This window comes from Amblyraja radiata, chromosome 6 (assembly GCF_010909765.2).
Source record: "Amblyraja radiata isolate CabotCenter1 chromosome 6, sAmbRad1.1.pri, whole genome shotgun sequence".
In the NCBI taxonomy this organism is placed as follows: Eukaryota; Metazoa; Chordata; class Chondrichthyes; order Rajiformes; family Rajidae; genus Amblyraja; species Amblyraja radiata.
Window position 1 is genome coordinate 25,146,645 of NC_045961.1, and position 27,951 is coordinate 25,174,595.

Genomic DNA, 27,951 nt, shown 5'->3' on the forward strand with positions numbered 1-27,951 from the left:
TTTCAGTGGGGAGTGTTGAGGAATGGATACCCTAATCATTTGTCTTGCTCTCCGAGGAAGCCAGCTGCAGCACCTTTGCCAATGCATTGACAGTGATTAGATCAGTGGTTCTTAACCTGGGGGTCGAGACCCCCATGGGGGGAGGGGGGGCTTTCGGGGCTCTACCGGGGGACATGAAGCGGTCATAAATAACATATCCATTTGAGCCCATTTTTAGGAACCTAACAAAGCTACATACCACATTGACTTCTCTAATTTCAGGTAGTCCCTGCTTTCTCCTCCCCTTCCCAGCTTTCCCTCAGCCCACTGTCTCCTCTTCCTTTCTTCTTCCCGCTCCCCCCACCCTCACATCAGTCTGAAGAAGGGTCTCTACCCGAAAAGTTGCCTATTTCCTTTGCTCCATAGATGATGCCTCACCCGCTGAGTTTCTCCAGCATTTTTGTCTACCTTCGATTTTCCAGCATTTGCAGTTCCTTCTTATACATACCACATACAACATTTTGTTCGCGTATGTGCGTACGAATGCCAAAAAGGTTAAGAACCACTGGATTAGATTGTACAGGCATAGGCAAATAAGTGACTAACCTTGAGTTGAGGCATTAGGGTCCCTAAAAGCAGTACTAGACAAACACAATTAAGCATTCTCCACCTCCAGCACCAGCAAGTTTAAAGTACATCAAAATTTAGGAGAACCAGTCAATCACTCTTGCCTACTCTGCAGTCCAATAAGATCACATCTGCTCATTTAACTCGGTGCCATCTTCCTACACTAACCTTGTATCGCTTGATTCCGATTGTAAACTGGACCATAATGATCCTAAAAAAGTATTTTATACCATCTAACATAATGGTGTGTTTATCTAGTTGACTAATGTTAGAATCTATGCTTCAATAATATTGGAGAACAAACATTACTAATTGTATTATTTTAATAAACATTTATAGGTGGATGTTGTCGAACTACTCCAGTTGATATAGCTGAACTACGATGCGTGTTGAAACCAAATTTGAAGCTTAAATGAGGTTCAAATAATGCCAAGAATGTAAATACCACTATCTTTCAATGCCTTTATCAACTATTATAAATTTTGTTAAATACTATATAAAAATGTATAAAATCCTAATAAATAATACATTGGCGTTTACATTTTTATTTAACTTCATGCTCTAATTTCCAGGTTGTTTGGGAGTAACCAAAAAACAAGTTTTTGAAGTAATCTGCAGTATTCCAATTGATTACTTCCCATACTGTGAAGATAACTGGATCAAACTGATTGATGGATGTTGTTATGGCAATATTAGTATAAAATAGACTAAATCAGTAGTTGGCTGGAATGGAATACTTTATTATCACATGTGACAAGGCACAGTGAAATTCTTTACTTGCAAACCCAATTAACGGCGCTGACAAAGTTATAAAAGTATCCCACGCCGGCTACTCCTTTGTTCTCCTCTTCGCCCCCCCCCCCCCCCCCACGGTGGTTCCCTCACAGCATGTCCTCCTTTGACCTTATTTTGGGTTTTTTTCATTTATGGTTTGTCAAATAACCAATTTACAAATTAAATATTCTCTTTTGCGCACAAAACAGTTTTCAACATTGTCAATGCCATTGTTCACACCGTGACTAAATTACAGTATAGATCATATTTACACAGCAATTAAGAATACACATACTGAATACATGAGAAGAGCACTTTATTAATTTTAAAATGTAATCTCTTAAAAAAGAGATGATTATGTTTCTTTACAATGGTTTCTAGATTTCATCTTTACTTAAAAAAAAAACTACTAAAAATTTGAAACAAGAGATTACATTAATAATCCCTTAATGTGCTTATGTTGATTTTAATATCTATCTTTATGCAGCACACAACAAACAGGCCAATTCCATCACATTTTATTTAATTTATAAATAGTTTTCCACTGCACCTCTTACAGTACTTTTGTCAATGTCACTTTCTGTTGATCACACAATCTTTTAACACCAACTGCAATTCTTAATCTAAATCATGCTCAAATCATTAAGTCCAACTATTCACACCAAAAACATATTGTATTTACACCATTACATTTATTCAATGCTCTCTTTATCTGTCTCACTTTCAGGAGAGCCACAATCTCTGTATTCATAAGGGCTTGAAATGTGGTTCCATTCAGATGCTTGCTGAAATCCTTCACTTTTATTCTTGTCATTCATTGATGGGTCTCGATGATCATTTAAAACTCTTTCCAAACCAGTGGCAGAGTTACTGGCTTTACATTCCAATACCTTTGAACGTGGTTCACATCTGAAGTTTCCAATGTTCATCATCCAAGTGCTTAATTTTTGCCAGTTCAGTTTTTGGAAAGCAATTATGCAATGTAAGTTTCCGCCGACCTAATTGGAGACCACAAACAATGATTATCTATCATTATTTGGCTTTGGCAATTAACCTAATTATGTTGATTTCATCCTGCAGAGGTGTGCCAATTGTGAATAATACCAAAATATACACACCAAATTGATCCAGCAGAAAAAGGAACAGTGCACAATTTCAAATGCAATTTTTTTTAATTGCTTGGTAATGTGGAGATGAACAGTATTTAGAGCACTGCACAGAGGTCAGTGGCCTGGACTTTGCTGGTACTACCTTTATTCATAGAAGTGCCAGCAAATGGCTGAACAAATATTTTGGTTAATTCTGGCTGTGTCACCACTGGATTCTGTATGGAGCCCAATGTTGGCACTTATGTGAATGGTGATTTTACTGCTGCAAGAAAGCAAACTAAAAATAAGGTTAAAATATTTTTAAATTAAGTGTTTAAATGACTTGTTTATCTTACATTGTTGATAAATGACAGTTTAAAAATTTGTTTTTTTAAACCACGTTTAAGAATGACAAGCTTTAACAGATTGTAAAGCTCGGGGTTGGGGGCGATAGCTTTGCTGTGTGTAAAAGATTCCATGGAATTATAGGCTGCGATTGTTCTGGGCCCCCGTTTGATCTATTATAGCATCTGGGGCTCCAGCTCCACGAGAATTATTTGCTTTACTTCTGTTATTACTGAAAATCTTCAATGAATTCAATATATTCAAGTAATTGAATACATTTCACAGATACCAATCCTGCATGCACTCACCTGAACCATCAAGGGCTAGGCACTGTCAAATGGACAAATTACAAGGGACAATTTACAAAAGCCAATGAACATACCAGCACATTTTGTAGAATTCTAATCTCCACCGGGTGGCACCGTACAATGGCAACAGTCTGTCTCGTCCTTTTCTTTGTTGTACTTAGTATGTTGTTAAATGTATGTTTTAGTGTATTATGTATTATGTGGGGGGTGGGGGAAAACTTTTAAATCTCTTTCCTTGACGGAGATACGATTTGTTTCCGTATCGTATCTCTATGCTGCGGCCTAACATAGAGGAGCTGGCGGCCTCTTGCTGGGAATCGTCTTTGGGAGCTCTAACCGCATGAGCTTTGACCTCCCCGGTCACGGGAACTTCGATCGCCCCGACTGCGAATAACGAGGAAAGAAGATAAGACTTTATTGCCTTCCATCACAGTGAGGAATGTGTGGGAGCCGCTGTGGTGGATGTTCATGTTAACTTTTATGTAGTGGTGTGTCTTGTTGCTTTGTCCTGGTATGACTGTATGGTAAATCAAATTTCACTGTACCTTAAATGGTACACGTGACAATCAAGGACCATTGAACCATTAGTTTGGTGCACATTAAAATTCTGAGCATATATACAAAACTATGAAAAATTTGTTTATCACAATATTCATGAATTCTTAAAAAATGGCACAAGACATTTTCTTTAATACCTTTTTGGTTTTTCTGTATTGTATACCCTTTTCAGGATGTCGAATATCAAGGTATTCAGGATTCTGTGTGTTGAGATCAGTCACTATGTCTGTCCACCTGAAGTTATCAGTAATAAACATATTTGTGCAAGCATAATTATTTAAATCCTTAATAATTCATAATAAGTGCAAAATCAGTCAATTGTTAAAACAATTTCTATCACTTTGCAAATTATTTCAATACATTAACTGAACGTTTCAGATAACTAGTCTCCAACCATACAAGGAACAAAATTAATGACAAAGCTTACCTTAAACCAATTGAGTAACCAGATTTATTTAAACTAATGTTCTCTCTCAATAATTATACACCATCCAACAATCTTAAAATATCCATATGATTCCTTTGGAATTAAAAAAAATCTTTGATATTTTTACAGGACCTCAACATGTCGGGCGGCGCGACCGACGTCGCAGCGGCCTCTGCAGTCTGTCTGTCTTTTTTTAATTTTTTTGTCCCGTTGAGGGTATAGTTTGTAGTGGGTTTTTAAATGTGTATGTGTGGGGGGCGGGGGGTGGGCGGGGGAAACTTTTAAATCTCTTCCCTGCACGGGGACCCGACCTTTTCCCTGTCGGGTCTCCGTTGTCGTTGGGGCCTAGCACCGTGGAGCAGCCTCCAACCGGAACGACCTGGGGGCTCAAGTCACGGAGCCTGCGGAGCTGCGGACTACTTACCATCGTGGAGCTGGCTTCGGAGCGTGGAGAGCTGCGGTGGCGCGCGGCTGCGACCCGACTCCGGTGGATGGTGACACCGGGATCTCGCGGGTCCCCGGTGGGAGACTGCTTTGCGGGGCACCGGCAACGGCGACTTCTCCCGCTCGAATTGCGGGGTTGAAAGTGACCTGGAGCGGGGCCTTACATTGCCCGGCGCGGCTTTAAATGGCCGCGGACTTGCTAGCGCCCGCTGGGGTCTCCGACATCGGGACCCGGAGCGGGGCCTTACATCGCCCGGCGCGGTTTTAAATGGCCGCGGACTTACTAGCGTCCGCCGGGGGCTTTGACTTTGACATCGGGAGAAGAATGGAGAGCAGGGGAGAGACAATACTTTGCCTTCCATCACAGTGAGGAGGAGACTCACTGTGATGGATGTTTGTGTAAATTGTGTTGGTGTGCGTCTTGGTTCTTTTCTTGTATGACTGCAGAAACCAAATTTCGTTTGAACCTCATGTGACGTTCAAATGACAAATAAATGGTATTGTATTGTCCCAAATACTCTACAAAAATACAGATCCATTTGATGATTTGTGACATAAGGAAAACAACACCAAATTGGCAGTTTGCAGGATGCAACATGCAGCAATGTGATAATCAGATTATCACTTAGACCTTACATTTGGACAAAATTAGACTTGTCTTAATTGACAAACCAGAATTATTTGCTAGAATATGGTCTCCATTTATCGATTTTCTGAAAGGGTAAATTGGTCCAGCACGGAGGGAGGCCTGACTGAAACTTGAATCCAGGATTAGATGAATAGTTACGTTTTATAATCTACGGACCTATCTCCAAAGTTGTATTATTGGTAATTTATTCTATTTTTTAAATCTTTTTTTTCCTTTCTTTCTATCTATAAAAAAAAATAAACAAATAGAAGCTGTGTTAATATGTAATTAATAAACGAGGACCCCAGCTATTGAGATAGCTGAGATCCCAGCTATTAACAATATGTAATTGATAAACAAAATGTGTTTTGATTACGATATGTATATACTTCTAATAAAAATATTATATTAAAAATAAAGTACATCTGAAAGCAGCATTCATAGCCCAATGCCTTGTCTGCAAGCCTCAATTGATATCCTGAATGTCTACATGATTATGTTTGAGGTAAGAAAGCAATTTTACAAAGCATCCTGGATTTCGACTGTTATTAATAATTCCTCCCAGAAATCAAAAGATACTATTTAGTCAGTCTGAATGAATGAGCTCCTCCAAATCCAACAACAGAGTCATACAGCTCAGAGACAAGTCCTTCAGTCTACTGCATCCATGCTGACCATCTAGCACCCATTGTTTTATCTTACCCAATTTCCCTAAATTCCATGACTAACCTACACAATTGGGGCAATTTACAGTTGCCAATGAACATATCAGCCTGCATGCCTTTAGGACATGGAGAATTCAAAAATTATCCGTTAGCAAATTTTATTACGACCAGAAAAGTTAAATTTAGTGCATTGTAATTTGTTTTGGTTATTTTCTTGTTTGAGTATCAGACATACAGTGTGCGTTTCACCGATTAAGTATTTTTGGAAATTAATTTGGAAATGAATTAATGATACAGTAATATTTACAATCCCACAAAATTTAAACTTGTAGATAGAAGTAAACAAATAACACTTGATTAAAAAAAAAAAATGCTGTAATTACTCAGGCAACATTTATGGAAAGAAAAATACATTTAACCTGCAGGTTTACCTTTCACTTGGTGACCCAGAAGTGTCACCTATTCATGATTAATAATATATGGTTTAAACATTAAACTTACTTTTTACAGTGTATGGCTGGATGTTTCTTACTTGGTTCACCTATTAGGATCCAAAATTCCATTTCCTCAAGTGGGAGTTTGCCTCTGTTGTTAAAGAACAAAAAACAGCCAAACTCAACGTGTTACCAGATATAATATAATTTTTACTGTTATCTAACGCCTTGAGTATTAGAAAGGCGCTATATAAATCCCATCCATTATTATTATTATTATTAACGGTCTAATGATGAAGGCATACAAATAACAATTATCATTTAAAAATATATAAAATGTAAGAAAACATTATTAATATGAACATTTTGAATAGAATAGAAGAGCAACTTTTATGGCATAAAGAGATACGACACAATAGAACTTTATTTATCCCAGGAGGAAAATTGATCTGCTAACAGTTATAAAAACACAGAATACACTAAACACAAAATACATGAAATTAAAGTGATGAGTGGAAAGGCTTGGTGGATGTGCAAAGATCGGGGGTGGGGGGCGGGGAGTCAGTCTCAGTCTAACCCACAACATGTATAACATTAAACAGAGAAGCATATAATAAATTGAAGGCAATTTCATATCACCAAATTTGTACAAGATCCCAGTGATCCCAGACAAGGCACACTGACATTCTTTGCTTGCATACCCAAGGTATACAAATAGCAGCCACCTACGCCGTTGACAAAGTTACAAAGTATGCCGGCTCTTCCTTCGTTCCCCCCCCCCCCCCAATATTGTTTTGGCCCTCCTAATAGACCAAAGGATGCATCATAGGTTTAGCAGGATTTTATCAGGAGTGAAATGTTACAATTCAAAGGGTTTGTTTCCATGCTTTTTTACTCTATGGTTTGGACACATTACGTGTTTTCTCTCTCCATAGATGTGTGTGACCTGCCAAATGTTTTCAGGATTCTTTGTTTTATATTACAGATTCATCCCTGTCATTCCAGAAATTCAACCTTCAAATTTCTTGTATGGATTTGTACATTTAACACTTTTTTTTGCATCAGATGCACATCAAATAATTCCCAATTCAATAATGCTTGGAATTTGAACGGCATTGACTTGAAGACCTTTGTCTTGGGGCCCTCAGTGGATAATATGATATTCCCAGAGTGGGGAACGAGGGAGGGCTGGAGGTACGTAAATATTCGGTTCCCAGCCTTTTCACAGCCAGCTGCATTAGTCGACTTCCTATCCATGCAGCTCCCCAACATGCTACCATCCACAATCTTTCCATTCCCTGGGAACCCTTCTCGTAAAACAGAGCTAGCACCATACCCTCCGTAAGAATGTATTTTGATATGCCAAAATATATGTATTCATTTGTTCATTCCTGGATTTTAATGCAATAATTTTGTTTTCAACTGTTGGTGAAAGATCCTAACTGAAAATATTTATTTGTTCACTAATCTTAAATATCAATGATAAACAGGATAAACCAGGATCTGTGATAAACCAGAAAATGCAGGAAATACTTAGCAGCTTGGGCAGCATCAATGAAGGAAGAAACCGTGTTAGAGATGCAAAATTCTACAGATACCAAAATCTTGACCAAAATACAAAGTGCTGGAAGAACTCAGTGAGTCAGGCAGCAAAAGGGCAGAGCATGGACAAGTGACATTTTTGGCCAGGGCCCTTGAATCAGTGTTAATGTTTCTAGCCAATGGCCACACATATGCATGCAACTTTCACCTGAGATATAGGTAAAAAAATGTTTTATAAAGTAGTGGGGAATGCTGGTGGTGAGAATAATATAATATAGAAACTTTGTATGCTAAACTGTTCTCAGTGTGTATATACAAAAAAAAAAGAAATTGTCCTTTTCTTCTGATAATCCAACTTTGAAATATATTTTAACGTGTATTGACAAATAATCAGAGACAAAGCAATGTTGAGTTATACATACCGAAATGCTTTGGATGCCTTTAAAGGAGTAGCATCAAATCCAATGGGACAGAAATAATGATTCTGGCAATGATATATAAAGGCCATAGATTCACCTTTCAAGCCTTGAGTTAACTTCAGTAAGGCGCCTTCAGCTGCAATATAGATATAAATCAGAATTTAATAATATCAGATGATTCCATTAACATTCTGATAAATTAAAGCGTAATAATAAATGTTCAGGGAAAAATGCCATGTGAACTGAGAGGTACTGAACACAGGTGTCACCTGAAATTTAAAAAAATAAGAGACTAATGGAAATATCCATCAGGTCAGGCAGCATCTGTAGAGAGAAAAGTACTTCAGTTGCTGTTTCAAATTGATGAGCTCAAAAGAATTGGTTATTTCTGACACAAACTGAAAAGGCTTGTTACCTGAAGCATTTGAATTCAAACTCAAGTCATGAGGCCTGCAATATTCAAAGACAGAAGATAAAATGCTATTTATTGAGTTTATATTGGGTTTGCTGGAATACTATAGAGGGGCAGAGACGAGTGGTCAGAATGGGAGTTGGATGGAAAACTAAACTAATAGGCAACTGAAAACTCAGGGTCACGCTTGCTAACTGAAAGGAGGTGTTCTCCATTCGCTCCCATACTATCTGCTGCATTCACGTTCGCTTGGGCTTCACCCTTTCAAAATATATTCCCTTTGTTCTCTCCATCCCTCCTGCTTCTGCAAAAGCTGCATTCTCGAATTTTTCTAGATGTGGTAACTGGTTATCAAACACATATATTAATCCTGTTTCTTTCCCTACAGATTCTATCTGACCCATTATTTCCACGATTTTTCTGTTTTCATTTCAGGTTTCCAGCATCTATAGGTTTTTAGTTTTCACTGCTGATGAAAACAGCACAAAGTGGAAATTGTTTTCTGTGTCATCAAATTGTTCAAAAAAGCATTTAAACAAATGCTTAGTTTTACAGATATGCAGGACATTAGCATGTACACATTTTAAAAGTTCAGGACATTGCAGTAAATAAGAGACTAATGTATATTTTAATACAGCAAGAAAATGTTTAAATTACCAGTTTCTCCAGCTGTTCTGTTTTTCCCATGGGGTTTGTACAGAACATAGGAACAGCCTCTCATATGAAAATGTTCATTAAGCTGTCTAAACCATCTATTAAAATACAGAGGAAAAGTAAGAGTTAAATAAGTAATCGTTCAATTGAAACTACCTTAATTTTATTTTGGTACATCTTTCAGGCCAATTACATAGTGTTAACATTTGTTGGAATTGACTAGAAAGACTAGAGGTTCTTTTCTTGATGTTTTTAAATGGGAAATTCCAACCACTCAGTAAAATCGTATTGTGCTGTATATTACGATCTGAGACATCTGCTCTAAGTAAAACTTTAATATTTCCTACAGAATAACAATTTTTACACTTTGTGTGGAAGTAGGAACGGTAACCGATCATCGTAGACACAAAATGCTGGAGTAGCTCAGCGGGACAGACAGAATCTCTGGAGAGAAGGAATGAGTGACGTTTCGGGTCGATAACCTTTTTCGAAGCTGCCGAAGCGAAATACGAGGTGCTGTTCCTCCAATTTGTGCTGGGCCTCACTCTGACAATGGAGGAGGCCCAGGACAGAAAGGTCATTGTGGGAATGGGAGGGGTTAAAGTGTTTAGCAACTAGAACATCAGGTGGGTTTAGGTGGACTGAGCGGAGGTGTTTAGCGAAACAATCGGCAAGCCTGCGCGTGGTCTCGCTGATATACAGGAGTCTACACCTGGAACAGCGGATACTGTAAATGAGGTTGGAGGAGATGCAAGTGAACCTCTGCCTCACCTGAAAAGACTGTCGGGGTCCTTGAACGGAATCAAGGGGGAGGTATAGGGACAGGTGTTGCATCTCCTTCTGTTGCAGGGGAACAGGTGGCTTGGGTGGGAAGGGACAAGTTGACCAGGGAGTTGCGGAGGGGACGGTCTCTGCGGAAAGCGGAAAGGGGTGGAGATGGGAAACTATTTATTTGTTTCATCCCTATAAAATCTAAATTACTATTTTAAACTGTTTGATCATATAATTTCCTATCGTGGGCCAATCTGACACAGATTGAGCACAGTGCCAGTTATGAAAATGTGCTTACTGTTACAGATTTTAGTTTAGAAGGAGACCATTAAAACTTAAAAATTGAAATATGGAATCGTAGTAATTTTACAAATTTACACTTTGCATCAAGCCACATCGCAAAAGCTGTTGCTGATATCATACTAATATATTCTGATGGATAAAATTATTTGGTTTAGTCTATTATTGTCACGTGTACCAAGTTACAGTGAAAACCTTTTGTTTATGTGCTATTCAGTCAAAGAAAGGTTCTTAATTCTATTTAACTCTATTTCCTAACAGCAAAATCCTTGACATAACATAACCTTTGACAATATAATTCTGTTTTGATGATATAATAACACCAGCATCAAAACAAATGCAGTTCCATTTATAAATATCAAGGATTTATCTGGTGGCAAAGTCCCCAAATCCCATTAGCACTTACTGCTGTTAGACAATCTCAGTGGAATTCAGATTTCCTGTCCTTAACCAGTCTTGCCCACATGCACCTCTAAATCAAAAGTTATGGGGCTGTGCTTTACCGGCCCTCTGAAAGAATCTAACAAACCACTCAGTTGCTCAAACTGCTCATCTGTGGAGTATCGTACAGATTGCAACAGTTCGAGAAGCTGACTGTTACCTTTTCAAGGTCAGTTAGGGATGAGCAATAAAGCTGAACTTGCCATCAATACCCATACCCCATGCATTTAAAATGAAACATTGCCCATGCCAGATGTCCCTTTGCCTGCAAACAACCTCTCTCAATCAAAACCTTTTCAAGTTCCACCCAACATTTTCAATATTTGCCTTGCCCCAATTTAGGATTTTATCTTGTGTGTCCTATCTTTTTCCAGAACAGTGGTGTGAATAACACCCATGTAAACAAGTGATGTTTCAACAATCAGCTAGTTTATTTGCTTCAGTGCTAATGCAAGTAGTTGGCCCACTTTCTATGGGTTACCTCATTAGTGTCGCATTTCCCGTAAAGGGGCCAAATCTGATTTCTTCAAAGGGCTGGCGGAAACCCAAAATATGTAAAGCCTCTTCCTGGGTAATTGGTGGAAGACTGTGAAAAACATAACATTTCCATAATATTAATCAACAAGTCCATTTTAGAAATCACTATTGCATATCTTTTTGAAAACTGCTTTTTTGTGCAGCAATAAAACAGACATTATTATTTAAAATAGGATCACAGCACGTCCATTCCGAAAAGATGATTATTAACAGAAATCCTAATCTGTTTTAAGAAATACAGCCACTCTTCATCCTCAGAGGGACTGGGGTACAGATTATGATATCTGGATGTATTGGATACAATAAAGATAAATATGCTATTTTAATGTACTAAATGCATTAACAGACATTAAACAAATATATTTAAACTTTAATATAAATTCTGGTTGCTGTGCCTTTCTTTACTACGTTGTGACTATAAATTGGGTGATCAGTTTCCAGAAGTGTTACGTGGCTCCTCACTATGTGATGTCTCAGCAGCTATTTTAATAGAGAGTAGCTGTTTCTTTGTACAGCTGAACCTTGTGATTTCATCAGCTTGTAAATATTAATACATTAGGAAGTAATCTGAAGGCCGTTCCTTGTTCACATCCATCTATGCACATCCAATGTCCCAAATTATTTTGGTACTGTTCGTAGCCTCTGGGGAAAAATAGTAAAAATGGGATCTGGGACCGGCCTTGAGAATATACAGATCCACAATAGCCAATTTGTCCGTTTGGAATGAAATACAAAACTAAATTAACAGAACTTTTCAAAAATGTGTATATTTTGAGAATTTGGTTATGATGTTTTCTCAAAAGGCAATGGAGAACCCTGAATGGATAATGTCCTACTTTTGCTGGAGAGATGAACTGGACAGAGAAGCAATGGAGAAGTGGACTAATGAATCACAAAGGTAATACAATTCCTTTGGATTGTCAGGAAGGAAAGAACAATATATTTTAATGCCACCATTAGGGGGCTTGAACAATTATTATCTATGATAGTGTCTACTAGTACTTTTTCCAATCTTGTGTATGGCTGCTCACAATAAAGGCTTTTAAAAAAAATATCTGATAGGACAAATGTGAATTGTGGAATCTCTTTACTGAAGAGTCAGAAGAATGGTAAGAACTTTAGACTTTATTACAGCTATTTTCACAAACAACTGCCAAAATAGGATAGAAATGTAGGCAATTTTGCACTGGCACTATTTTTTCCACAAGATAACAGAATCATCTGTGCAGCATCATCATTTGAAATTTATCATCACATAATTGGTATATAACCTGGATATGTAAATTGCTCATTTCTAAGCTTCCCCCCAGTCTAGTTTCAGTAAAAACACTGAATCAAGCACTTGAAACAACTACATTTTATTTTAACAAAAGCGCATCACAGGTCAACTACTGTACCTAGGGGTGGTCTCATAATAACCCAATTACAGATATCGATTAACCCCATACATAACAGACATTCCCCTAACACAATAGCTCAATACGTTGTATTCAAAACAGACTTCGTAAGGAAGCCAACTTAGAAACATTTACCCTGATCTACAGGAATCCCAGAATCTCATCCAATCAACACTCGGCAAACTCTGCAACATTATTTACAAAGTGTATGTCTGGTTTGCAGCCATCTAATCCATTCTATGCATTTTTCACCTAATTGACAGGGTTTGCAGATGTTCTCATTCTTTGCTTGCAAATTGTATCCAAGCTCCAGAAACACTGGCACGTCTTCGCAGCTTGTCCCAGCTCTGCAGAGAGCAACTCCAAATTGACTAAATCTCCCAGCAGCCCTGAAGCTTTTACCCATTTTGAAGTCCGACATGTTGACCTATTCAGAGGCCTGTATATAACTCCAATCAGGGTATTTTTACACTTGCAGTTTTTTTAAACTCCATCTACAAGGATTCTACTTTCAGTGCAGAAAATCCTCAAGGGCGAAGGTGAACATCCGGAAGTGGTAGTGCATGTCGGCACAAACGATGTCGGAAAGAAGGGGATGTATATTCTGCAGCGTGACTTTAGAGAGCTCGGAAAAATGCTGAAAAGCAGGACCTCCAGGGTTGTTATCTCCGGTTTGCTTCCAGTTCCTCGTGCTGGCGAGAGCAGGAACAGGGAGATACGGGACTTGAACGTGTGGCTGAGGAACTGGTGCACGGGGCAGGGATTTAGATTCTTAGATCACTGGGATCTGTTTTAGGGTAAGGGGGAACTGTACAAAAGGGACGGATTGCATCTTAACAGGTGTGGGACCAGCATTCTGGCAGGCAGGTTTGCCACTGCTACACGGGTGGTTTTAAACTGAATAAAGGGGGTGGGGTGTCGAATGGGATAGTGGAGGATGGAGTTAAAGGGAAAGGGTTTCTTAAATGTGTGAGCGTAGAGACAGAGGGGTGTAAAATGAGGGTAGAAGCAATAGGTAGCAAGGTGAAAAGTAAAAGTGGCAGGCAGACAAAACCAGGGCACAAATCAAAAAGGGCCACTTTTCAACATAATTGTATAAGGGGTAAGAGTGTTGTAAAAACAAGCCTGAAGGCTTTGTGTCTCAATGCAAGGAGCATTTGTAATAAGGTGGATGAGTTGAATGTGCAGATAGCTATTAATGACTATGATATAGTTGGGATCACGGAGACATGGCTCCAGGGTGACCAAGGCTGGGAGCTGAACATCCAGGGATATTCAATATTCAGGAGGGATAGAGAGAAAGGAAAAGGAGGTGGGGTAGCGTTGCTGATTAGAGAGGAGATTAACGCAATGGAAAGGAAGGACTTTAGTTTGGAGGATGTGGAATCGGTATGGGTAGAGCTGCGAAACACTAAGGGGCAGAAAACGCTGGTGGGTGTTGAGTACAGGCCACCTAACAGTAGTAGTGAAGTTGGAGATGGTATCAAACAAGAAATTAGAAATGCGTGCGACAAAGGCAAAACCGTTATAATGGGTGACTTCAATCTACATATAGATTGGGTGAATCAAATTGGCTGGGGTGCTGAGGAAGAGGATTTCTTGGAATGTATGCGGGATAGTTATCTAAATCAACATGTAGAGGAACCAACGAGAGAGCATGCTATTTTAGACTGGGTATTGAGTAATGAGGAAGGGTTAGTTAGCAGTCTTGTTGTACGTGCCCCCTTGGGCAAGAGTGACCATAATATGGTTGAGTTCTTCATTAGGATGGAGAGTGACATTGTTAATTCAGAAACAATGGTTCTGAACTTAAAGAAAGGTAACTTTGAGGGTATGAGACGTGAATTGGCCAAGATTGACTGGCAATTAATTCTAAAAGGGTTGACGGTGGATATGCAATGGAAGACATTTAAAGACTGCATGGATGAACTACAAAAATTGTTCATCCCAGTTTGGCAAAAGAATAAATCAGGGAAGGTAGTACATCCGTGGATAACAAGGGAAATCAGGGATAGTATCAAAGCGAAGGATGATGCGTACAAATTAGCCAGAAAAAGCAGCATACCGGAGGACTAGGAGAAATTCAGAGACCAGCAGAGGAGGACAAAGGGCTTAATTAGGAAAGGAAAAATAGATTATGAAAGAAAACTGACACGGAACATAAAAACTGACTGCAAAAGTTTTTATAGATATGTGAAAAGAAAGAGATTAGTTAAAACAAATGTAGGTCCCTTGCAGTCAGAAACAGGTGAGTTGATCATGGGGAACAAGGATATGGCGGACCAATTGAATAACTACTTTGGTTCCGTCTTCACTAAGGAAGACATAAATAATCTGCCGGAAATAGCAGGGGACCGCGGGTCAAAGGAGTTGGAATTGAGTGAAATCCAGGTTAGCCGGGAAGTGGTGTTGGGTAAATTGAATGGATTAAAGGCCGATAAATCCCCAGGGCCAGATAGGCTGCATCCCAGAGTACTTAAGGAAGTAGCTCCAGAAATAGTGGATGCATTAGTAATAATCTTTCAAAACTCTTTAGATTCTGGAGTAGTTCCTGAGGATTGGCGGGTAGCAAACGTAACCCCACTTTTTAAGAAGGGAGGGAGAGAGAAAACGGGGAATTACAGACCAGTTAGTCTAACATCGGTAGTGGGGAAACTGCTAGAGTCAGTTATTAAAGATGGGATAGCAGCACATTTGGAAAGTGGTGAAATCATTGCACAAAGTCAGCATGGATTTACAAAAGGTAAATCATGTCTGACGAATCTTACAGAATTTTTCGAGGATGTAACTAGTAGCGTGGATAGGGGAGAACCAGTGGATGTGGTGTATCTGGACTTCCAGAAGGCTTTCGACAAGGTCCCACATAAGAGATTAGTATACAAACTTAAAGCACACGGCATTGGGGGTTCAGTATTGATGTGGATAGAGAACTGGCTGGCAAACAGGAAGCAAAGAGTAGGAGTAAACGGGTCCTTTTCACAATGGCAGGCAGTGACTAGTGGGGTACCGCAAGGCTCAGTGCTGGGACCCCAGCTATTTACAATATATATTAATGATCTGGATGAGGGAATTGAAGGCAATATCTCCAAGTTTGCGGATGACACTAAGCTGGGGGGCAGTGTTAGCTGTGAGGAGGATGCTAGGAGACTGCAAGGTGACTTGGATAGGCTGGGTGAGTGGGCAAATGTTTGGCAGATGCAGTATAATGTGGATAAATATGAGGTTATCCATTTTGGTGGCAAAAACAGGAAAGCAGACTATTATCTAAATGGTGGCCGACTAGGAAAAGGGGAGATGCAGCGAGACCTGGGTGTCATGGTACACCAGTCATTGAAAGTAGGCATGCAGGTGCAGCAGGCAGTGAAGAAAGCGAATGGTATGTTAGCTTTCATAGCAAAAGGATTTGAGTATAGGAGCAGGGAGGTTCTACTGCAGTTCTACAGGGTCTTGGTGAGACCACACCTGGAGTATTGCGTACAGTTTTGGTCTCCAAATCTGAGGAAGGACATTATTGCCATAGAGGGAGTGCAGAGAAGGTTCACCAGACTGATTCCTGGGATGTCAGGACTTTCATATGAAGAAAGACTGGATAGACTCGGCTTGTACTCGCTAGAATTTAGAAGATTGAGAGGGGATCTTATAGAAACTTATAAAATTCTTAAGGGGTTGGACAGGCTAGATGCAGGAAGATTGCTCCCGATGTTGGGGAAGTCCAGGACAAGGGGTCACAGCTTAAGGATAAGGGGGAAATCCTTTAAAACCGAGATGAGAAGAACTTTTTTCACAGAATGGTGAAAATTGGTGAGAGTGGTGAATCTCTGGAACTCTCTGCCAGAGTGTAGTCGAGGCCAGTTCATTGGCTATATTTAAGAGGGAGTTAGATGTGGCCCTTGCGGCTAAGGGGATCAGAGGGTATGGAGAGAAGGCAGGTACGGGATACTGAGTTGGATGATCAGCCATGATCATATTGAATGGCGGTGCAGGCTCGAAGGGCCGAATGGCCTACTCCTGCACCTAATTTCTATGTTTCTACGTTTCTGATCCTATGTAGTTTTTTTCCCCATTTTCTTCTTACATAATCAAAAAAATATTTTGCAATTCACCCCATTTCTGGCCACACTTCTTCGCCGCTGGCCTCTTTCACCACCATCATGCTGATAATCAGTGTACCCTATAAACATATATGACTGATCAACGGAGACGCATGGACCTGCCGATGCTGAAATCTTGAGCCAAACACAAAGTACTGGAGGAACTCAATGTTTCAGGCAATATCTGTGGAGGAAATGGACCTCTTCGGAATCTGAAGAAAGGTCACAACCTAAAACATCGCCTACCCATTTCCTCCACAGATTTTGCCTAAACCGCTGAGTTCCTCCAGCACTTTGTGACCGTTCAATGGTGAATTTGAGCATTTTCAAAGTAAAATGAATGAAAACAATTACTGCACGGTTGCTGTTGCCAGCACAGAATTATAATTGGTTAAAAAATATTTTCCTGGTTGGCATTTGTAAAAAGGATTTTTTTCCATTTTTTATAAATGTTTGGTTAAAACTGGAAATTGCAAGCCCTCATTATAAACTACTTCCATAAACTGATACAATTTTTAATGCTGCAAAAGGAAATAAAAGGAGAACAACAATTTACTTCAGGAAATAAGTAACTACACCTTCCTGATCCACAGGTACTATAGAGATAGTTCCAGCATGAAACCAAAGAGGATATTCCACATGAAGTCTTGTATTGTGGACGACTGATGCAATACCTGGAATAGGACAAGATAGAGAAAAAGTAAAAATTAGTATGTCAGTATTCTAGTACCTGTTCTTTTAAAATGTGTGATTGGGCAATAATGTCTTCTAACAATAAATTAAAGTGATTGCCGTATTTCCCGGCAATGAAGAAGCACCTGCGTCAAAGACGCACCCCTATTTTGAGTTGCTAAATTTTGAAAAAAGGCTGGTGGGACATAGAATTTTTCACGCTCAAAAAAAATAAATAAATAAAGTAGCAATTCAATGTGCCCAAGGCTTCCAGATCTCCTCCATTCTGAATGGGTGAGGGGTGGAGGGATAACGAGAATTTCAAAACTAATACCAACTGCTTGTGTGCGCGTCGTTGACAAGGTAGCATCATTCTTTTTCTCTCTGTTATTCTCACTTGACCGACAACCGCCACACACCTCCAAAGCATGTCCCCATGCAAATTTACATTGAAAGATACGGACCGGGCAGTGAATACCATGCAGTGTCACTCAGCACAGCAAGTGAGGCCATGTCCATGATGTCCGGGTACCAATGCTCAGCGCTTCGTGTTTCGGAGTTGGCTAAAGTTATTGATTTGTAATCAGTTGACAAAGCCTTAATTTATTAATTCGGAATATCCAGGGGAATGGGAAAAATGTAATATTAAAATGACATGCAAGATGTCAGACTGTCTATCACAACATATTTCCTTGCGAGGCCCAGGACTAGCTGCAGTTCCCAGGTCGCCTGCCCCTTGACTGGCTGTTGCTCCCAGGTCGCCTGCCCCGGGACTGGCTGCAGCGCCCAAGTCGCCTGCGAGCCCTGGGTCTAGCTGCAGTTCCGCTGTCCGGTCCTGGCGGCCGCTCGCAGCCACCCGAGCTACTGAGTGAAGTTGCTGGTATGATCCCCGACCCCCTCCTTCTCAACGTTCCTGCCCTCCCCGCAACTTTACCATGGTGGCGGGCCAGACTCCCCACATGCAGTGGAAGGAACATTCTCCCCCAGCGGTGCTGTCCTTTTACAGCCGCTGTACTGAGGGATAGCCAATATCTTTCTTGGCTAACAATCTAACCTTTGGCCTCCAAGACGCAGGTAAATTTTCGGGTGTTAGTTTAGGATAAAAATAGCGTATTCATTGCCGGGAAATACGGTAGATATAAAATTACGATACACAAATTTAATGGTTGTAGTCCCGATCTCCCAATCTACCTAGGTTTATTTGTACGTCGTGATACCTCTCTTGTCCAATGCCCCATCACCCCTCTTGCCTCTTTGCGCCCCTCTAAGTAATCTCACAGCCACCAGTGTTACCCACTTTAGGAACCACTGTTCTGGAGCATAGGTACAAGCAGCTTAATTTCTCATCATAGATCAAGCATCTTGTCCCCTCCCGAATTCCAATAATCATTTTGGTAAACCTTTATTGCATTCCTGCAATTCTCTACCAATTTATTTTCCTGTCTGCGACAAAATTAGAGTGACAATACCCACTTCTCCATGGATTGTCACCTTGTCGTGGTGGAGAAGCTTGTGTGGACCCGAGATCCTGAGAGCGATGCCGTCTGGAGCTATGCTCCTGGTAGGGCCACCCATGGCGGTAAGGTTGATGGGGAGGTCTCTGACAAAGAGCAATCCAACCAAGACCTCAACGGTGGAACAGGCGGAGGACGATGGCTGACCTTAGTGAAGCGTCACAAAGGCTGGGAAGGCGGATGAAGGCTGCAGCAGAAAAGGGTCTCTGGTCGTCTTGGACTCCATGCCACTGGATCCTGACCCAGATCTATCAAGGACCCTGGGATGGCTGTCTGTGCACCAGTCTCCCCACATTAAACAAAGTCACGCACAGGCGTCCTCCATATAGGGAATAGCATCCTGGAGACACCCATGGTCAGCCATGACCGAAGGGGGCCTAAGAAATACCCACATGCTTGAGACACAAAGAACTGCAGATGCTGGAATCTTACGCAAAACACAAAAGGTTGGAGGAACTGAACCGCTGAGTTTTTTCAGCACCAAGTATTTTGACAGATTATGCCATTTTTATGTAGCAGTCATGCTCACAACATATACATCTATACATATACCATACTGTATAAAGAGAATATTTCTTCACTTTATCAGGAAATAGACTGAAGTTATTTAGTCACAAAATGCTGGAGTAACCCAGTGGCTTCCTTCTCTCCAGAGATGCTGTCTGTCCCTCTGAGTTACTCCAGCATTTTGTGTCCATCTTCGATTTAAACCAGCATCTGATTCTTTCCTACACATTATGTTATTTAGTGATATTCATTCAAATTTTTAAACTGCACAATTTTTTCTAATAGTGGTTGTGTTGAAGAACGTAATTTAAATTCAATGAAATAATGTTGCTACAAACTAACACGAAATTGGAATAGATCAATTGTTTTTTGATATTCATAAGCATATTTTCTTGAAACTACTTGCATTTATATTGAAAAGCAAAACAAAAAGGCTAACAATGTGATACAAAAAATTCTGGAAATATTCAACAGGCTAGGCAGCGCCCATACAGAGAGGAACAAACAGGATTCATGTTTCAGGTTGATTACCTTGCATTAAACTCAAATGTTAAAGATCAAATGCGTTTTAAGTGGCAAAAGGGGAGAAATGGTAAAAGAATATCTGTAACAGGCTGGAGACCGAGATACCAAATGAAGAACATGCTGGTGGAGAATTCTGTGAGTGGTTGAAGGCTTGTTAATTCTAACTACCTGTCTAGGGAAGATGAACATATTTATATAATGCTTTCATTATAGTACAACATCCCAAAGTTTAGGTAAATATAAACCTTAATTTCTATTGTAATCAGGCAAGCATTGGTGCAGCAACAATGTCAATTATACTTGCAAATCCGTGGAAATCAAAATTTACAGAAGAAAGATTAAAATACTGACCACCTCCGAAGATCCAAAACCTTGCGCTGTTTCATTTCCTCCAGAACTGTATATGAAGAAGTATCTTTTTTTTCATTGTGCTTCTCCTGCGGTATCATCTTTTTTGTATTTTGCTGCTTCAAGCTGCCTGCAAATATATATGTAAAAAACACTTTATGGTCTGCCATAAATTGATTTGAGCGAATTTACTTTGCTTTTAGAGACTGACATTCTCAAAGCTACAGCCAGATGTGCATTCAACAGCAAACTGAGCAAGTGCTAGGAAGTGACATTAAAATGAAAATCATGCATAGGATAAAAATGAAGGGCATGCAAACTAAATACCAATTAATTTTCAACAGTTGTAAACTTATCTTACAAATTAGACTTTTCAAGCAATTAAATTATCGAAATGCGGAGCTTATAACATCATTTCATTCATTCAGTGTCACTGAAAGTATAATTTAAAGAACTTCTCATTGAAAACTTATGAATAAGAAAATCTTGCAGCAAGAATGCAATACATGTCAGAATTTATGGCAGGATATATAGCAGGCAAGGATAACTAAAAAAACTACTTACAGAATAACAAACAGAGGGTGAAAGGTACTCAAAATTAATTCTGTTTGTCTTTCCACAGATGCTACTTGATCTGGTATGTGTGTCAAGCATGTTTGAACTTTAAATCTATGTCCCCTAACTTTAAACCCTTTGACTAAGGGAAAGAGAGTAAATGGGAAGGAGCTATCCAAGCATTATTTTATCTACCTCATAATTTTATACCTCAATTAAATTGCTCCTTTTCTGCCTCTTTTCAAACAAAAAGTCCTGTTTTACACAATCTTTCCTTGAGGGTACAATTTGCCAATCCTTCCAATTTCTTAAACATTCTTTGCACCCTCTCCAAAATGAAAAAACGTATTTACTGTAATATGGTGACGATAACTGTAGACCACATTAAAATTGTAGACCGCATTTAACAAGTCTTATTCACAGATCTGCAGAATCTCCACGCGCTGTGTGTTGACTTAAGGGAAACACTTTTTAACCCTTACTGACCTATTTTGCTCCCTTTAAGGATCTGTGCACAAGCACACCTAGGTCCCTTTGTTCAACACCACTCCATATCCTCCCATGTATTGTATATTCTCTTATTGCACCTTTCCAAATGCATTAATAGAAAACTATAAACATTTATATATTAGGGACAGTAAATCAAAGTGCTTTATCAAAACAATTTCTAGTGAAAGCGGACTGTACTGCCATACATTTTCTTATATCAGCGGATGGGAACATTTAGTCCATTGAGTTTATGCTGGTTCTCAGAACATTCCAATCAGTCTCATTCATTCATTTATTTCCCTATAACCAATTGTCTCTTGCGTGCCAATCAAAGCCCGATTCTCCTGCTACTGACATAAGGAGTAATTTCTAGAAGCTAATAATTATGGTCATTAATAACCTCATGGCACATTTTTCAGAAGTGGGAGGAAACCAGGACATGCAGGGGATATTAGATTAATTTATGGTCATATAAGCCAGGTTGCAATGGAATTCCTTTTTTATATGAAGCTCAGAGTAAACAGTATAAATTGTAATGATAGATACCAGAAAAATAATGACCAATGCAAACCAGCAAAATGGTGCAAAGATTGCAATGCAATCTAAAGTAGTGCAAAAGATATTAAAGTGCAAGAACAGAATAACCAAATGAAGGACGAGTTAAGAGTAAGAGTACATGGCAGCACCTCCGGGAGGAGATGTGAAAGAGGTGAATGGTTCAGGAGTCGGTTAGCAGCATCGTGGCACAGCAGTAGCGCTACTGCCTTACAGCGCAAAAGACCCGGGTTCAATCCTGACTACGAGTGCTGTCTGTATGGAGTTTGTACATTCGTGACCTGTATGGGTTTTCTCAGAGATCTTCGGTTTCCTCCAACATTAGTGAGTCCCTAGTGTGTGTAGGATAGCGTTAGTGCTCGCAGATCGCTGGTCGGTGCGGACTAGATGGGCCTGTTTCTGCGCTGTATCTCTAAACTAGTGGGGAAGAAGACATTCTTAAGTCTGATGTCATGGCTTTCGAGCTCCTGTATCATCTCCCAGAAGGTAAAAGAGAGAAAAGGGAATAGCCAAAATGGCAGGTATCCATGATGATACTTTCAGCATTTCAGATGCAAAGCCTTTAATGGATTGGGCTGTGTTCACTACTCTGCAGGTGTTGGGCGATTATAAACAGAGCAATCCACTTAGCAACAACGCCCCAAGTGCCACTTTTTTTATGTTGCTCATCTTGAGCACAAGAGTTTTGTTCAAGAAGGAACTGAAATGCTGGAACAATCGAAGGTAGACAAAAATGTTGGAGAAACTCAGTGGGTGAGGCAGCATCATAGATGCTGCCTCACCTACTGATTTTCTCCAGCATTTTTGTCTACCTTTGAGCACAAGAGGATCATTTTAACATTAAAACAAATTAAAAACAAGCAGCATTAAGATAGCTGTAGTAATCATAGTTATTTCACTCAAAATAGTAACTTTTTAGATGAACATTAGCAAATTAACCTCGACATAAATTTGCATTTTTATTTGCATGGTGAAGTAAAACCAAAGAACTTTTGAATAGCTGATAGCCTGTCACGTGGAAGTAACCTCACGTAGAGATCGTTCCAAAGTGTTTTAGGATGTACTGGAACAAAACTATTCATCATTCATCCAGTTCTTTAATTATTCAAATCTATCTTTCATTCATCCAGTTTTAGGTTGCAGTTGCTGAACTGACAGAAAGATAGGTGGATGAAATGCCTATGAAGTAGGCTGCCTTGATGCTGTTAAGCTTCCATCTTGGGGATCTTCTTTAGTAGTTATATATCTTAGCCAGAATGTCTACCATCCTTCAGCTGCATAATGTATACACATTAGTATACCACTTAGTAAAGTATCCTTTATGGATACAGACAGCAAAATAGGTCATTGTGCAGCCGGCATTCACCACCTGTGAACACTGACCCACACTCACATTCATAGACACAGCTATTTATTATGTCCGACACGAGGAAAGTATTCTACAAGAAATTGAATTGAGGTCATTTTTGGCAAAATTATATTATTTGGCAAATATCTTGTTCCATTGATGTTGGACATAGAACAATGAAATATCTAAATTATTAGGAATATAATTAAAAATAGAACTTTACTTCAATTTAGAATCTGTTGATGCTTTCAGAACACCTTTCACTAGCCCAGTTTTGCAGTCAGTGATCACAATTATAATAAAGCAGACAGAGGGATACTGAAGTTTGGCAACGCCATTCTTTTTGCAGTCTCCTCTCCGATTAGGTAATGTGAAATAGACCCGAGCCATCTTATACTTTGGTCAATTTGCTTGAATTGCTTGGACTCGATTTTCAAAATTTTAAAATGTTATCCAAGGATTTGCAAATCCTGAGCATCTCCACAATAACAGTTTAATTATTTTCATGCAAGCAAGATCAGAGATGAGTGGTTTTACAAAGGAATAACAGATCAGTTTGTTGGTTCATAATTTATGGTGTGAATGAGATGCTGTGACATTTTGTTGGGTTGAATAAATTAATAATAGTTTAAGGAAATTAATAATAATTTGAAATCACCCACGAATAAAGGAAACAAATGAAAAGAAAACCAAATGTTAATGATGAATTACCAGCAAACTGGATAGTGGAATGTTTGAAACTAGTCAACCTGTTAAAGGCAATGTTGGAAAAAGTATGAATTCTTCCAACATCCCAACAATAAAATTAGAATTAGCAATTATAGTCTGCCAGATTAAAAAAAACATAAATCTCACGCACAAATGACAAGAAAACAAAAAAAAGAATAATGTGAAACATTATAATAATAAAATGCAAACGGAATGCTGTTTTGAAAATAATTCGACATTCTATTAATTAAAAGGTCTTTCAAAATTAATATCTCCAGCTTTATATTGGTTGCAATGCTGTGTATTAGTTGAAAACCCCTACTCAACACAGTAAGTTAGTTAGTTACTTTTTGTGACATTTTCTCACCTGTTCTACTTTTCAATTTAGATGTTACTATATTAAAATCTGATGTATCTATCTCCCAGGCAAGCAGCTGTTTCCCATGGCTGACAGGCATAGCAACCTTTTCTGCATTACCTCTGTGGGTTACATCTGGAGGATCAACTTGAAGTTCTACATAACTAGAATTGTGTTCTGGAGAATCTACTGAAGAAGTTCCATCCTGTATCGGAGCAGGTTCACTGGAAGCTCGTGGTGTACTGGCAATAATGGTGGCTTTGTTCAGCAAACCATAATCCGAACAGACATTGTAAAACACTTCTCGTGCCCGGACCACAGGAAACATCCATGCTCCATGTCCTGTGGCATTGGGACTTAGGCTGAATTCTGGAGCACCGTAACAGGAAAACAAATTGGAACTAGAAACTCCTGGTGGGTCACCAGCTGCAAGCTCATCAAGAACATTGATACTCCTTATGTTTCCAGTTGGCTTTGGTAGTTGATATTCACTAGAATTGGGCATTGAATGATGCCAATAGGAGTTGGGTCTTTGGTAGATGGAAATTGGCTTTCTTAAACAACAGCAATCAGCCAGATGATTGTGTCTATGCTTTGTACATTTCATTTCAATGTAATCATCCTTCAAAAGCGATGGAACCTAAAATATGTAACAAGAATTCATTTTAAGATACAACAAAGGCACCAAAAATATCTTAAACATATATCTATAGTATACCTATGACTGAATCAATTTTATTTTTGCGTAAGGCTTTGCTATTCATTTACTCTGGGCATCCACGTAGATTTCTAGTCCTGGATTTTGCGATATAGGAAAAGTTAACCTTCACCAGGATGACATTGTGAAGATGACAGTAACTTCAGGATTCCATGTGTATATTATTTAATGTGAAATCCCTAAGTTGCTATCCAAGATTCAACATTTTTTCATAAATAAAAACAAGAAAGTAGCAGAGGCCATCATGCTTTTCAAGTCCACCGTGTCATTTAAAATGGTAATAACTGCTCAATGCTGATCTCAATTCTTCTTCTCTGCCAATTATTCATTATTTCTTGATCGATCATATTCACCTCCGCTTTAAATACTTCTAATAATGCAGATTCTCACATCCGCCATGGCAGTGAATTTGAGATTCATCACTCTCAGAGAATGGACTTCTATGCACCTCAGTTTTAAATGACCAATATTATAGGTTTTTTTATTTGAAAGTGTATTAAATAAATGACATTTTCATCAATTCATTGATTCCTTTAACTATTGTTAAGAAAGCAGAATAAATCTGACATAACTACAAATGATGCAGCTTTCTCCGCAATAGTTAAGGGAAATCAGTGATTTGATGAAAATTTCAAGCATTTATAAATCCTGCAAGGTTCAGAAGTGTCTTTAAAAAAAAATTCAGTTTGTTCATTTGGAATCATTCAGAGAGATGGTACAAGAGGATCTGATAGTCAGGAGGAGGCGCTGTCCTGAACGGCTGCCTGTCCTGCAGCTGTCCGTTTTTTCCCCTTCTTTTTTATTATTTTTAGTTCGTTAAGTGTACAGTCAGGGGGTCTAAATCTTTTATGTGTGGGGGGTGGTGGGGGGGAAGGGGGAAACTGCTTTTCTAAGTCCCTATCTGGTCGGAGGGGTTGCCTTCCTCCGAGCAGCGTCTTCGACCTGTCCTCGCGGCCTACCAGCGGGTCCTGGAGCGACGTTTCCCTGAGGGGACCTGGCCAGAACATCGGCGTTGGCGGCGGCGCAGAACGTCGGCATTGGCGGCGGCGCAGAACATCGGCTTTGGCGGCAGTGCAGCGCTGGAGCGCTATTGCGGAGCGGGCGATGCCTTTCCTGGGTCGCCGCGCTGGGACTCCAATATGCTTGGTACCGCCGAGGAAAACATCGTGGAGCCGCGGTTCTGCGGAGCGGCCAGCTGCGACGTTGAACTTACATCTCGCCGAGATCACCAGTGTGCGGAGCTCCGTCTGGCGTGGTCTGTTGGCTTGGAAGCCGCAGGCTCCGGTGGGAAGGCGGCCGTTCCTGGCACCCCAAGCCACTGGGGTTTCTCCCGATGCCGGAGTACCATCACCCGGCGAGAACACCGGGCGCCGTGGCGGCGACTGTGGAGGCCTCAATAGGCCCGACTATGGGTGGACAAGAGGATGGGGACTGGACTTTGTGCCTTCCCCCACAGTGGGAATCACTGTGGGGAGATGTTTTGGTGTTGAATTTCTTTATGAATACTGTGTTGTATTTTTATTAGTGTGCTGCAAGGACATCAGAATTTCCCCTGAATAAGGGGATTAATAAAGTAATCAATCAATCAATCAGTTTCTAAAATCACTAAAAATATATCTTCCCAAATTATTTTGCACAAAATATTGTGTTCAGAATACCATGTGGTGAAAATATGGAAAGCACTACCGTGCACTACAATGGTAGTGGAGGCAAATACAATTGTATCTAAAAGAAAATGAACACGTTTCAGAAGGAACTTACATGGCTCTGGAATCAGAATAGGATCAGGACAAAATGTGTAGGAAGATAGACACAAAATATTGGAGTAACTCAGCGGCTCAGGCATCTTCGGGGAGAAGGAATGGGTGACGCTTCGGGTCAAGACCCTTCTTCAGAGGGTACAGACTGGATTGGCCAAATAACTTCCTTAGATGTTGTAATTATTTATTGTTTTTTATTGTGAACGGTTAATAATATCTGAAAAAATCCTCTAACCATCTCCTTACCAGAGTGAGCTATCATAAGTCTTAAATATTAAATTCTGCAATCATTTCTCCTATAAAATAACAATAAGCTTCATCTGTTTTTCTAATTAATTTGGAATTTAACAATGAAACACAAATATATTCACAAAAGCAGGTGGAAAGAGAAACATCATTAACATTCCAGGTCCAGAAATTCATTCTACAGATGCTGCCTGCCCTACTGAGTTATTTCAAGCATTTCCAGCTTTTATACTACTTTTCGCAGTAGCTTTTTGGGCAGCAGTTACATGTGGACCCTCCCTTTGCCAAAATCAGGTTTCTACCACAACAGTGAGAGAAGAAATGACCCTTAACGCCTTATAAATTGCACTATAAACCGTCCCTCTGGCACTTGGCGATTTCAGAGTTAAACCACACCGTCCTTCTCCACCATTGCTCCTACATTATCCACTCCTCCTCCCATTTTCTGCAATCTCCTTAAATTGCTATTTAATACCTACCTCCAAACCAGCTTCAGATCGTCAGTCCTAGCATATTTATATGGCTCAGTGTCAAGTTTTATTTGGCGATGTTCCTGCGGCAGCTTCCCCCCGAGAGGACGAAATTATTATATTTCGTGCAATCTTGTCCCCGACCCGACACTTTCACTTCTTTGAACAACTAGCGCCCACCGCAGCCCCCGGGCGTTATTGGGAGCGTTAACACCAAAGATCACACAGCGGAGCTTTTTGTGTTAACACTGCTGTCGGGCCGGAAATGTCCCTGTCCTCATGTTACCTCCGCCCGCCTCTTCCGACTCGACAGCTCCAACCAACCGCCAGCAGAGTC

At 39.8% G+C, this 27,951-nt stretch overlaps 2 protein-coding genes across 7 annotated transcripts in view; one reads left to right on the top strand and one right to left on the bottom strand.

The window, feature by feature from the left end:
• Nucleotides 1-3,952, top strand: part of LOC116974154 (homocysteine S-methyltransferase 1-like) — a 34,790-nt gene extending 30,838 nt beyond the window's left edge. For 3 of the 5 annotated variants that reach the window (XM_033022328.1, XM_033022332.1, XM_033022331.1), the window contains exon 8: nt 946-2,048. In XM_033022328.1, the coding sequence (XP_032878219.1) occupies nt 946-1,022 (77 nt within the window). In that variant the 3' untranslated portion in view covers nt 1,023-2,048. Of the gene's footprint in view, nt 1-945; nt 2,049-2,460 lie in introns of those variants that run through there. The other 2 variants (XR_004412295.1, XM_033022330.1) reach the window with 1 other exon arrangement.
• bivm (basic, immunoglobulin-like variable motif containing) lies at nt 1,534-27,895 on the bottom strand. Of its 2 annotated transcripts, none has more exons than XM_033022327.1 (10): nt 27,624-27,895; nt 24,541-25,060; nt 20,411-20,537; nt 17,420-17,515; nt 11,298-11,402; nt 9,308-9,402; nt 8,242-8,374; nt 6,345-6,428; nt 3,817-3,913; nt 1,534-2,378 (listed from the first exon to the last, which is right to left on the bottom strand). In XM_033022327.1, exons 2-10 carry the CDS (start codon nt 25,025-25,027, stop codon nt 2,073-2,075), a joined length of 1,530 nt encoding a protein of 509 aa, XP_032878218.1. In that variant the 5' UTR covers nt 25,028-25,060; nt 27,624-27,895; the 3' UTR covers nt 1,534-2,072. The 2 variants fall into 2 exon arrangements, with proteins under 2 accessions (XP_032878218.1, XP_032878217.1); XM_033022326.1 differs by having other exon boundaries at nt 24,430-25,060.
• Between the last annotated feature and the right edge of the window lie 56 nt (nt 27,896-27,951).

What these genes read in the sequence shown, in the direction of transcription:
- bivm (XM_033022326.1), bottom strand. Translation starts at nt 25,027, where the DNA reads ATGAAATGTACAAAGCATAGACACAATCATCTGGCTGATTGCTGTTGT. An exon ending in AGTACCTGTGGATCAGGAAG is followed by an intron (nt 11,403 to 17,419) that starts GTGTAGTTACTT and finishes TGTTTTTCACAG; the next exon opens with TCTTCCACCAATTACCCAGG. An exon ending in CAGAACAGCTGGAGAAACTG is followed by an intron (nt 8,375 to 9,307) that starts GTAATTTAAACA and finishes TCTATATTGCAG; the next exon opens with CTGAAGGCGCCTTACTGAAG.